The sequence below is a fragment of the Xyrauchen texanus genome, chromosome 42 (assembly GCF_025860055.1).
Source record: "Xyrauchen texanus isolate HMW12.3.18 chromosome 42, RBS_HiC_50CHRs, whole genome shotgun sequence".
In the NCBI taxonomy this organism is placed as follows: domain Eukaryota; kingdom Metazoa; phylum Chordata; class Actinopteri; order Cypriniformes; family Catostomidae; genus Xyrauchen; species Xyrauchen texanus.
Genome location: NC_068317.1, coordinates 12,628,625 through 12,642,091, shown reverse-complemented (window position 1 = coordinate 12,642,091; position 13,467 = coordinate 12,628,625). Strand labels below are relative to the sequence as shown.

At 42.1% G+C, this 13,467-nt stretch overlaps 1 protein-coding gene across 1 annotated transcript in view; it reads left to right on the top strand.

Annotated features, from left to right (window-relative positions):
• Nucleotides 1-13,467, top strand: part of LOC127635275 (reversion-inducing cysteine-rich protein with Kazal motifs-like) — an 80,556-nt gene that overhangs the window by 32,641 nt on the left and 34,448 nt on the right. The window contains exons 8-10 of the mRNA XM_052115183.1: nucleotides 569-766; nucleotides 1,274-1,538; nucleotides 1,693-1,866. Of these exons, the coding sequence (XP_051971143.1) occupies nucleotides 569-766; nucleotides 1,274-1,538; nucleotides 1,693-1,866 (637 nt within the window). The remainder of the gene's footprint in view (nucleotides 1-568; nucleotides 767-1,273; nucleotides 1,539-1,692; nucleotides 1,867-13,467) is intronic.

Here is a 13,467-nt window from a genome sequence, read left to right as displayed (position 1 = left end):
GGCTCCAGTGAAGGGTATCAGAATAAAAATCAGCCTGCTCCTCGTTTTAGTTGATGTAGTCATCTGAAATTGAATTTCCTGTTTGTTGATGTCTTTTTTTCCACTCTTTGAGTGGTATTAAAAGGAAATGAGATGCCACACAGCCTCATGAGTTGTTTATGTGCTTTGGAGGCAGGGTCATGACCTTTAACCTGCTAAAATTTGGGCTGTCATAGAGCTCCCATCAGATTAAATTGCTTATTTGTATTTATTTGTAGGAGTAATGCCCTGCAGACAACTTCCCAAAATGTCAAATGTCAAAAGCTGCATTTCTCAATATCTGACAGCAGAATGCTTATGTATTCTTCAATTAATTATTTGAAGAATGACAGCTAGCTTGCAAACTGAGTGACCATTTTAAACATACATAGATATGATTTTTAGAATCTGTGAATTTTGCCATGTAGATATATGTGTGCACTTTTATTTAACGCATAGCTCAAAACCCAAATGTATTGGTGCTTGTTAACATTGACTTGTACAAAGGAAGATATTCATCCTGTGTATTTGTGTGTTGTTTGGATCCTAGTGGGCTCAGTATGCTGCAGTTATGCAGGGAGACACACAACCTGCCGTGAATTCTGCCAGGCCATCTTTCGCACAGACTCATCACCTAGCGTCTCCCAAATTAACACTGTCAAAGAGTACTGCCAGAGTATCAGTCCACCGCTCATCAGCTGTGTGGCCAACTATACCAAATCCTACCCCATCAGAAGCCCTATTGACAGTTAGTACAAAACATATCTCATATACTTTATTTCTGTCTCTTTTAAGGCTATTTTAGACTAGGCAAAGTGGCTGCCAAATGCATAAATGCAAATGTCATGTAAATGTCAATTTTCAAAAAGGTTGTCTAAACACTTCCCATGTCTGGTATTGGTTGGATAGTCCCGCCCCAAACTCATGGCATTGTTTGAGTTAATGTTGCTATGTCGGGATGCTCAAACAAACAAAGCAATGATCTGACCGTTCCACAGAGCCACAGTCTTTATATTTTTAATTCAGGAAATCAATGTTTCATACTAATGACTTTCTTATATTTGACTGAATATTAAGCTGGAACTGGAGAAAATATTTGAACAAAACATACAATTAAAAATACCCACTTTACCTTTACGGAATCCCAAAAGTTAAGACTGGTTTAGCTCAACGGCATGACGTTGCTTGTTTTACTCTGGACTCAAAAAGTTATGTCTTAGGCAAGTATGTTTAGAGTATCTCTGTCTTGTCTCAGGTTTATACTGTTGTGACCGAGCGGAGGAGGCCCACTGTCAGACGGCTTGTAAGCGCATCCTCCGCACTATGACAACCGAGCAGGAGATCATGGACGGTCTGATCAAAGAGTGTGGCCGTCAGCCACTCCCACAGGACCCGCTGTGGCAGTGCTTCTTGGGTAGCACACACACCCCCACCAAAAAAAATCCAGAATCCCCTCCAATTGCAAAGATGGACTGCGCAAAACTCCACTGCTGCTCCAAAGCAAACACTTCACACTGCAGGTCAGCACCCAAATGGTTCAATCTAGATGAAAAGTTTCACTGTTGGACAATTACAAACCAAAATGAGTTTGCTGGTTAAATATTACCAATACAATTATTGTTTTGTAGATGACTGTGTTTTTGAAGGTGTATTGATATCTTCACTATGTATTAGGAATATGTGCTTGGAGATCAGCACTAACTGGGGCACTCAGACGTGGCAGGAGTTTGACCAACTTTGTGAATATAGCCCTGTTGAGATGGACCTGATCACCTGCTTGGCTGATGTGAGGGAGCCGTGCCAGTTAGGCTGCAAAGATCTGACCTACTGCACCAACTTTAACAACAGGTTGGAAACTCTGCTCTGCTAATTGGAGGGTGTATTCTGTTGTTATTCTATCCTACTTCCACTCACACCTAGGATTAGGGGGTTTTAACTTTTTGAAGTGCGTAACTCAGACATGAATGCAGTTTGAAATTGTGAAGATTGTTGGGGAGAGGTGTGCTGTCACTTTCTGAAGTGGTCGGACTTACAGATTACACCTGGTGGACGATTAAATGGGCAAAAAGATCCTGTAGACTTACACTGAGAGATCCAAGCCATATGTAGAAATCAGAATATCATAGAGATCTTTTAATGGACCTTTTTGACTTGGGCAACGAAGCAACCACCCAAAAACACCCCTGCAAACCCCTAGCAAACACTCAGAACACCCAAGAAACCACAGAGCAACATGCTAAGAGCCACCTAGAACATTTCATTGATGTCAAAACAACACAACCATCCACAACGCCATAGCGCAGAGTAACACAGCCAGGCATTATTAATTTTCTTCATAAAGTGTAAACATAGTTAAAGGGATTGTTCACACAAAAATGAAAATTCAATCACCATTAACTTGAATGGTGACCAGAACTTGTATGCTCCAAAAAGAATATAAAGGCAGCATAAAAGTAATCCATATGACTCCAGAAGTTTTCAGAAGCAAAATGAAAAGAAACGGACAAACAGATCAATGTTTGAGATCTTCGTTTACTATAAATCTCCACTTTCACTTACACATTCTTCTCCTTTTGTTTTTTAACCACTGTAGTTGTATGGATTACTTTTGTGCTGCCTTTATGTCCTCTTTGGAGATTCAAAATTCTGGCCACCATTCACTTGCATTGTATGGACCTACAGAGCTGAAATATTCTTATAAACACCTTAATTTGTGTTCTGAAGAAGAAAGGAAGTCACACACTTCTGCAATGGCGTGAGGGTGAGTAAATGATGAGAGAACTTTCATTTTTGGATGAACTTTCCCTTTAACATACAGAATATTTTCAGTGCGTCCATGCGTAGCATCTAATTTAACATTGAACTATGCTTTTTTTTTTTTTATTAAAGACTGCCATTCACTGAGTTTGTTGGTTTGGTTGCTATTATGCAATTGAACATGTGGTGTGTTACATGGAAAAATGAATATCCAAAAACAGTCCCTTGGTCAGCAGTCATATTGTTTGGCCTCTCTCTGTGGCCAACCCATTTTCTCGGTGGTTATAGACACAGACAGCATGATTTATAATGGCAGAAGCAATCCAGCATTGTTTTCAGGTCAAAAAGGCATAGAGCTCTATGATTGGACTGCTGCTTTCCCAAATCTGCTTCTTGGTTTCCCCATCGCTACACTCTCATTAGTCCCACTGGCCCTCTCAAAAGTTTAAGGAAGGGCGAATCAGGCAACTCAGAGTAAATCATAAAATCATTTTCATTTTTAGTTGAACTATCCCTTTAAACTCACAATCAACTGAGTTTACGTTGAGTTTAAAACTTCATAGTTCAAGGTCTGTTGACTATTTGTTGCTTTATTTTATTAAACTGAGATAATTATTTATATGTCTGCTGTTACTTTTCTAAGCTTTATGGTAGATGATACATAATGGCCAAAATGAATGGAATATTAATCAACCAAAAAGCAACATCCTAGCAACCACTCAAAACACCCTAGCAATTTTATTTAGGTGTTCCTGGATAATAATTACAAAATTATTAACAAAATGCTGTTTAAAAGTTTTTAGATGTAGTATAGCATGTCAACTACCCTTAAATGAAGTAATTCAAATTCTCAATTTTTTAATTTAGTTCCAATCAAAATGAATAAAGATCTGCTTCAGTGGGTTACATGAATCCCTGAAAATGACAATGAACCCCAGGGTGAAGAAGGAACCCAATACATGTGAAATATTCTGCATATTCTTTTCTTTGGAGAAGACTAATGAATCACTCTCTCTGTGAGGATGGCACCCCTGCTTCAATGACGCGATCTGGAGTTTAGGCAAACAGTCGCTGGCTTTGATTTCTTTGAAGGATTCCTGGGCATGATTGGGTGGCCTGCACTCCTGTAGATTTCACTGAACGCAAATACGAAAGAAAGCGGAAAGGACAGACTTGGCCCGGTGTGTCAAGCATGCCTGGAGTGCTGTATACTCACCCTGATGCAAATCAAAGCAGGCCTGTGAGGCACTCTATGGTCTATACCACAGCACAAATAAACCCAACCTGTTTGTGGATACAAAGTAGAGACATGCAAATCCCATGATTGGGGGAAATTGGAATGCCCAATGGCCAACGAACGTAGAAAAAGAAGTCACACCATACAGGTAAAAGAGCCAATCACATTTTAGATACAGACATCGCCTGTCAATCAACTCGAAAACGCATATGAGCATTAGCTATACAAGCCTGGAAAAAAGCATGTTTTAGTGTAATCTGGGGTAAAGGCGCACTATTTATGATACCAGTGTTGTCAGATTTTATTGATGATTTGAAATATTGACATTGATCTTGACCATCTGTTTAGAGATTTTGTCTTTCCCGATTCAAGTAGACAGGAGCTGCACTTGCATGCCACTTGTTTACATACATAAAAAAAATAGCTGCCCAGCCTGAGTGTTCCAAAGATGGCCACTGAATGGACTGACTTGCTTTAAGGGACTTTGATGTAATGCATCTAAAATCATTAAAAATCTGATTAATTGAATGCTGGTTAACAATGATGTAATAAAGGTTATTGCATTAATAGCACATAATAATTGACTTGGAAAATAAGCATTTAGATTAGGAAACATCAAGATCCCATCAAAAGTGTTTTGGGAAGGTAGTAGTCCTTCACAAGCAATTGCAAGCTTGTATTAAGATCTGGTTTTATTCTGTCATAAAATGTATGGCAATAATAGCAAATAACAATAGTTTTTTTTTGTGTGTGTTACTTTTGGTAAACTTGATCTTCAGCCTCTACATTCAGGTCATCATCTTAGTTCCCAGCAGGTCGAGGCTCAAATAAATATGGCTCAATTCCTCGGACAAAATGTTCATCTTCTTCACAATCAACAACAAACTCAGTTGATTCAATTTTGGCTCTGTTATGGAATGCAATCCAATCGATTCCTGATTCCCACCCTATAAATTACATTTTCTCGCTTAACCTCCTGAGACCCCCGCGTGACTGCTGTGTGCATTTTCCTTTTCCCTTTTTGATTTGTAACTAGTGGCACCAAATAAACAAGCAATAAATAAATACATTTTGAGAGCAAATAGTTTTCCTAAAAATGTATGTCCATACAGTAAATATGGACAGCGGGACTAAGTTGTGAAATTGTTTGTTATACCAAGCTATCGAATTTCAGCATTTTTGTCATCAAATAGTTTATTATGTGTCCGGGAGTGTTGGTTATTCATGTTTTTGAGACTTTATAGACATTACAGCTGATTTTCTATAAAGCTGAATTAATAATTCTTATTAAATATAATGTCCAGCATCATCAAATCACTGGGAACCATGTTCAAATAAAATTTGCATTATACATTTTGAATCTATGTACTGATTGTCCTATGTCTACCAAACACGTGGAGTGGTCCAAACATGATCTCCAGCCTGAAACAGAATTTTGGGTTAGATTTTAGGAGTGAATGAACTGCATAGAAAGCTATAGGATACACCCTTGCTCCCTTGCTCCATTTTAGTCAATGACTAATCCTCTAGTGTTCTGTCTGTCTGCACTGGTCTCAGAACAGTTCAAAATGCACCTTATTTTCATCTTAACTCCAGAGAAAGCCTCTGAAAGCTAAATTTGTTCAGCTTTTACATGAATAAATGTATTCTCAATGTGAAAATGCAAAGTAAATGTGATAAGTGACCCACAGATGTGCTATAGTTGAAAATGATTCAAAATAACTAACATGTGTAACGTATTCAATGGAAAGGAGGAGGCGAGAACCGGCTTGATAATATAAATGATAGTTTAATGGTAAACTTAAGTCAAAATACAATGTCCACACATGTTAATGTGGGGTCACATAGTGTTAATATTGTGTTTCAATCATACATTTGTAACATAGAAGTAAAATGGGTTTCAAATGCCATTTTATGTTGACTTTAAAATATGTGGCAAACTTTAGGTAAGGTTCTCTTCGTTAGCAATGAGTGTTTTGTATTCCCCTTAGTGTTCATAATTTTCATCTACTCTCTGCCCCATCACACCCAGCAGAACTTGCTGTAAACAAACCATTAAATAACCAGAAATCAGCTTCCAACCGCATCCAGCAACCTCAGCCGTGAATAATACGACTGGCCTTACCCACCAATTTACCCCACCCATCCTACTCTGGAGCTAAATAAAAAGAGTGGGATCATTAGAGAAGAAAAAAAAAAGAAGGTTCCCTCTGCTGCAGGTTTCCTAAGGATGTCACTCTTCCAGAATGTTCGTCAGCACTCGGTTTGGTGCATGTTTTTTCAGTGACAAAACAACTTCCTGTTGCTGATGGCATGCTGCACGAGTGTTTGTAACTTGCTAGCCTGCTTAGCATTGTTTATACTTATGGTTATATGTTAATCATTTTATCCTTTTCCATTTTACCGCATGCTTCGGGTTTTTCCTCTTTTCTACTGTTTCATCTGTGGGTATTATACCGCGTGCACCGTTCTTTTTTTTTTTCTTTTTTTTTTCCGCTTGTGTACATCTCGTGTCTCGACTGCATGAATTCGTTTTTTTCTCTACTGTGTTTTACATGGATTATTGCATCAATCTCAAACATCTGCTGATTAGGAACCACATCGATATTAAACCCTCACCACTGAAGAGCGACCATAACAACAAACAATAAGTCATTCGCTCATGTTATTGCTTCCTGCATTACATGCCAAATGTTTACTATAGCTTCTTCCATCAGCATTGAGGGATTTACATGTGATAAATGTAAGCAATTAGTCAAGCAGATGGAGAAGGTTAAGTGGTAGCTGGTAGATACTGTTTTGAATGTCGGTAGTACAGAAACCAACACACACACTTTGGTTATGGCGTTTGTGTGATGTCTCTGAGGCATACTCGCTCAGCAAAGCGACACCACTCTCCCTTTCCTTTTAGGGTATCCAATCGATTTTCCCCACTCAGTGATACACCCACTGAGAATGGTGTTGAAAGAGCCCTAATAATTGATTATTCTATTGTAAGGAACGTGGAAATAGAGACTCCAGCCTACATTGTTAAATGCATTTCATTTGGGGGCTTGGGTGTCTGACATCAGATCAAATTTACAAATGCTGGCTAATGCTAAATGTAGATTTTCTAAAATTGTTATTCATGTCGACACTAATGATGTCCGGCTTCGCCAGTCGGAGATCATTAGAGATAATATTAAAGAGGTGTGTGAACTTGCAAAAATTATGTCACTATAATTGTCTCTGGCCCCCTCCCTGCTTGTTGTGTGACAAGGTTTATAGTAGATTATTGTCACTAAATGGCTGGATGTCTGAGTGGTGTCTGGAGAATAGCATAGGATTTATAGACAATTATAAGTGTTTTTGGGGTAGACCTGACCTGCTAAAGAGAGATTGACTCATCCCTCCAGGGAAGGTGCTGCTCTCCACTCTAGTAATTTGGCTTATAGTCTTAATAATGATAGTATTTGACTAACTGGGACCCAAGTCAGGAAGCAGACAAACTGGTTAATCTGAACATCTGCTAGCTGCCTTGAGACATCACACAGGTCACATAAACTACAAGACATAGAGACTGTATTACCTAGATATCACATAGAGACTGTGTCTGTTTCCTGATCTACCAAAAACAAAATGTAATAAACATTTAATTACGGTCAAACTTGAAAAAAAAAAAAAAAACTATTTAAGATAAACATCATATAAAGGTAGGGCTACTAAACATTAGATCTCTTTCTACCAAAGCACTAATTGTAAATTCAATTATTACAGATCATAGTTTGGATGTGCTCTGTTTGACTGAAATCTGGCATAAACCTGATGAATATATTAGTTTAAATGAATCTACTCTCCCAGGTTATTGTTATAAACATGAGCCTTGACTGAAGGGTCAAGGAGGAGGTGTTGCTACAATTTACTTTGACATTTTTAGTGTTACTCAGAGGACAGGATATGTTTTTTGAATTATAATGCTTAATATGACACCGTCAGATATAAATTAAAAAAAATCTCTGTCGTCTTTTGCCCTTGCTACAGTATATAAATCGCCCGGGCCTTACTCTGGATTCCTTGGTGAATTTGCACATTTTCTATCTGGTCTAGTAGTTAATGTAGATAGAGCTTTAATTGTTGGTGACTTCAACATTCACATAGATAATTAAAATGACACATTGAGATTAGCATTTATCAATATTCTCAACTCTTTTGGATTCAGACAAAATGTGACAGGACCAACTCATCGCCATAATCATACGCTAGATTTAATTCTGTTATATAGAGTTGATGTCGATACTATAGAAATGATCAGATCTCAGATCATAACCTCGTCTCTTGTTTGCTGCAATCAGCTAATGTCACTCAGTTTACGCCACGCTATCATTCAGGTAGAACTATTCTTTCGACCACTAAAGATAGCTTCACTATTAATCTTCCAGAATTGTCTCACATACTCAGTAAGCCAAAAAGTCTAGAAGAACTTGATGAAATAACAGAAAATATAAATACAGTCTTCTCTAGCACTCTTGAACATTAAAAAAAAGCTTGATCCTAGAGAAGTGGCTAATTACAGACCGATTTCAAATCTACCATTTATGCAGTAAATGCTCGAAAATGTATTGTCCTCCCAACTATGTTCATTTCTACAGAGAAATGGAATATATGAACAAATTCAGTCAGGATTTAGGCCCCACCACAGTACAGAGACTGCACTTATCAGAGTTACAAATGACTTGCTCTTATCATCTGATTGCAGCTGCATTTCTCTTCTAGTGTTTTTAGATCTTAGTGCTGTCTTCGACACGATAGATCACGACATTCTCTTGAATAGGATGGAGAATTATGTGTCATTAGTGGACTTTCATTAGCATGGTTTAGGTCCTATTTATTAGACCGCTACCACTTTGTATGTGTAAATGAGGAATTGTCAAATCAAACAAAAGTTTGATTTGACTCCCAATGGAATGCCACAGGGATCAGTTTTAGGACCTCTGCTTTTCTCCTTATACATGCTTCCCCTGGGAGATATTGTCTGGAATCATGGAATAAGTTTCCACTGTTATGCAGACGATACGCAACTTTAGATTTCTTCTAAACCCAATGAAAATTCACAATTCTCTAAATTAGCAGAGTGTATCAATTAAATCAAAGATTGGACTCAAAGATTCCTTCAAAACAAAGGTACTAATTACTGGACTAAAAACCTCTAAAAATAAGACGCTAAAATATAATTTGACTCTCGATTGATATACTGTTACGTCATCTTCAGCAAAGAACTTGGGTGTTATATTTGATACCAATCTGTCCTTTGAAAATCACATTTCCAATGTTTGTAGAACAGCATGAGACATATTGCTAAATTATGACACATGCTTTCTGTTGCTGATGCCTAAAAATTAATTCATGCATTCATGTGCCTTAAAACTAGATTATTGTAATGCATTACTGGGAGGATGTCCAGGAAGTTAAAAATGTCATAATAAATCAACTTAAATTGGTTCAAAATGCAGCTCCCAGAGTGATGAATAGAATCAAGAAATATTAGCCCATTTTTATCATAGTTACATTGGCTACCTGTTAAATTTTGTATAAATGTAAAAATTCTGTTAACTACAAACAAAGCTTTGAATGGTCTTGCTCCGCAGTACTTAAGTTACCTTCTACCATGCTATATTCCATCACGTTCACTACGATCACAAAATTCTGGCTTGTTAATTCCAAGAATATCAAAATCCACAAAAGGAGGTAGATCCTTTTCATTCTTGTTCCCAAATCTATTTAGTAGTTTCCCTAACACTGTTCAGGATGCAGACACACACTCAGTTTAAGTCTAGACTAAAGACTCATCTATTTAGTCAGGCATACACCTAATTTATCCTTCAACTCACAATTAGGATGCTTTACTTAGGTCTACCAGAAACATCCATCATGATCTATAACTCTGCATAATATAGAATGGCATCTACGCTAATAACATCTATGCTCGGGATTCATATCCCTTGGTTACCAGAGCCAGCCAGATTCCTGCTTGGTGTCGGATTCCACTGCTACATGTTGCTGAGATGACGGCAAACTACAGCCATTGCTAGCCAGACATCACTTCAGTCTTTTGACTTCAGAGGATGAACTGATGCCAACTACTATCAGATACTACATATACCACTGCCTGAACCTTAGATTTAGGATGGACCCCACCGAACCTCACCAAAATGACACGCAGGTTGAACTGGGAAGCACCTCATTAATCTCTGCTTGCCTCACCTTTGTCTATTGATGGACTACATTCTTGAAATGGAATACATAGACTATCAATTAATTGCCAAAAAAAGCCTTCATCAACCAACTAACAAAGGACAATGCATCTATATGAACTTCTGCAGTTAATCCAGAATGGACTTCAAATACATTAGTCGTTAATCTTAAAGTTAATAAAAAAATATTTTATTTTTATAACACTGGACATTAATGCTTACTTAATTTACAAATTTAAAACCATGACTTGTATTGCACACAAATAACTAATATTGGCATTATATTCATGCCGTTTAGTCAGAGGGGAACTGGCCCCCACAGTGAGCCGGGTTTATCCCATGGTTATTTTTCTCCATTAACCAACATCTTTAGAGTTTTGTGTTTCTTGCCACAGCTTTCTTACTGTTACGTTTGAGCAGCGAGGAGATGCGGATCCAAATGCAGTTTAGACTTTTAAATTAACAAATGAATAAACAAAGGAAAAACCCACAAGGGGGGAAATAAACTGAAACGGAGAACCAGGGCAAACATAAACAGAGAACTAGGGCAGCAAACATTCATGCACATACATCAAACAATGATCGACAAGGACTGAACAAGAAACCAGTGTTTAAATACAAGAGGAACAAACAAGGGAATGAGGGACACCTGGAAGAAACAATCAAGGGAACACCAATCATAATAACAAACTACAAAGGACTACAAAAAACCAAACAGGAACCAGGAAACAGGGGCTAAACTGAACTTCAAAATAAAAGCACGAAGACAAAAGACACCAATGAACATGACAGAACCCCCCCTCAAAGGATCGGATTCCAGACGATCCAAAAAAAAAAAAAGAACAAAAGACAAAAAAAGACCCACAAAGAAAAAACAAAATGAGGGCACCAGGGGCAAACAGACAGTTCAAGGGGGCACAAGGGGCACAGAGACAGTTCACGGGGGTACAAGGGGCACTGAGACAGTCCACGGGGGCAATTAGGCAGTCCAGGGAGGTGGGGAGGGTAGACAGGCAGACCAGGGAGGCCGAGAGGGCAGGCAAGCAGTCTATGGGGGCGTGTCAAGGGGCTGGGGTCAGGTGGCCTGGGGGACATCCACTGGGTAGGGACAAGCTTAGGAGGCCAGGGAGGCATCCACAAGGCAAAGACCGGTTCAGGAGGTTTGGGAGGCGGCCACAGGACAGGGAAGGTTTGGGTGACCAAGGTGGCGGCCACAGGGCAAGGGCCGGTTCAGGGGGCCTGGGAGGAGGAGTGGCCACTGGGGAAGCTGGTGGAGCCAAGGTGGACTTCTGAGGCGGAGCAGTCGTGGCCTTGGGTGGGGGCGCCGAAGGGGGCGAATCAGCGTTGGGCGGAGCCAAGGGAGGCGATGGCGGAGCTGGGGGAGTCACTGGAGGCGGAGCCGAGGGAGGTTCAGGAGGTGGAACTGAAGGAGGCTCTGAAGGCGGAGCCAAGGGAAGTTCAGGAGGTGCAGCTAAGGGTACCTCAGGAGGCAGAGCCGAGGAAGGCCTAGGAGACGGGGTTGAGGAAGGCGGAGCCGAGGATGGTGGCTTCGTAGGAGGCTTTAGAGGTGGAGACCTGGAAGACTCTGGAGGCGGAGCTGAGGGAGGTGGCGCCGTAGGAGGTTTCAGAGGCCGAGCCCTGGAAGGCTCTGGAGTCTCTGGGAGCAGAGCCGTAGGAGGCTGAGGCGTGAGAGGCAGAGCCCTGAAAGGCTTGAGGGGTGGAGACCTGGAAGGCTCGAGAGGCTTGAGAGGCGGAGCCCTGGAAGACTCAAGTGACTTGAGGGGTGGAGCCTTGGGAGGCTCGAGAGACTTGAGGGGCGGAGCCCTGGGAGGCTCGGGAGGAGGAGCCCTGGAAGACTCGAGAGGCGGAGCTCTGGAAAGCTCGGGAGGCAGAGCTCTGGAAAGCTCGGGAGGCGGAGCTCTGGAAAGCTCGGGAGGCAGAGCTCTGGAAAGCTCGGGGGGTACTGGCTCTTGGACGGTCATGGCCACTGGCACTGGCTCTTGGACGGTCGAGGCCACAGGCGCTGGCTCAGGGACATCGGAGGCTACCGGCACTGGCTCAGGGACATCGGAGGCTACAGGCGCTGGCTCACTGACATCGGAGGCTACAGGCGCTGGCTCACTGACATCGGAGGCTACAGGCGCTGGCTCACTGACATCGGAGGCTACAGGCGCTGGCTCACTGACATCGGAGGCTACAGGCGCTGGCTCACTGACATCGGAGGCTACAGGCGCTGGCTCACTGACATCGGAGGCTACAGGCTGGCTCACTGACATCGGAGGCTACAGCGCTGGCTCACTGACATCGGAGGCTACAGGCGCTGGCTCACTGACATCGGAGGCTACAGGCGCTGGCTCACTGACATCGGAGGCTACAGGCACTGGCTCACTGACATCGGAGGCTACAGGCTCTGGCTCACTGACATCGGAGGCTACAGGCTCTGGCTCGCTGACCGTGGCTGACGAGGGCTCTGGCTCGCTGACCGTGGCTGACGAGGGCTCTGGCTCGCTGACCGTGGCTGACGAGGGCTCTGGCTCGCTGACCGTGGCTGACGAGGGCTCTGGCTCGCTGACCGTGGCTGACGAGGGCTCTGGCTCGCTGACCGTGGAAGGTGTGGAGTAGCGAGCAGAAGCTTCTGCCCTCCTCCTCCTCCTTCGGGCTGATGAGGTTGAGCGCGCTGGCGCAGGAGCAGAGGAAGCTGGGCACACCGGCTCTGGAGCGGACCAAGCTGGCGACGCTGGTTCGTGGATTAAGGCAGGCGTGGATGTTGGCTTGCTGGCAGGTGGGGCAGGCGCGAAAGGACGAGCCATGGACGACTGGAGGGTCACCACTGCGGGAGGAGAGGCAGGGTCCTCCTCAACAACGGCCACAGTGAGTGACGAGCCGCAGACCAGCAAAGTCTCCTCCACGAATTCCAGGAGAGTCCAGCCACGCGTCGCCGGTGGCAACCGCTCCTTAAGCGAACTGTTCAGATTGCCCCTGAAGAAAGCCACCAGGGAGGAGTCTGGGAAGTCCGCAACACTCGCCAGCTCGAGGAAGTCACGGATGTGGTCCTCCACAGGACGGTCCTCTTGTTTCAGGCAGAGGAGTCTGAAGTTCGCCTGTAGTACTGCTGGATCCATATGTGGTCGATCATTCTGTTACGTTTGAGCAGCGAGGCAGATGAGGATCCAAATGCAGTTTAGACTTTTATTAAATGAACAAACGAATAAACAAAGGAAAAAC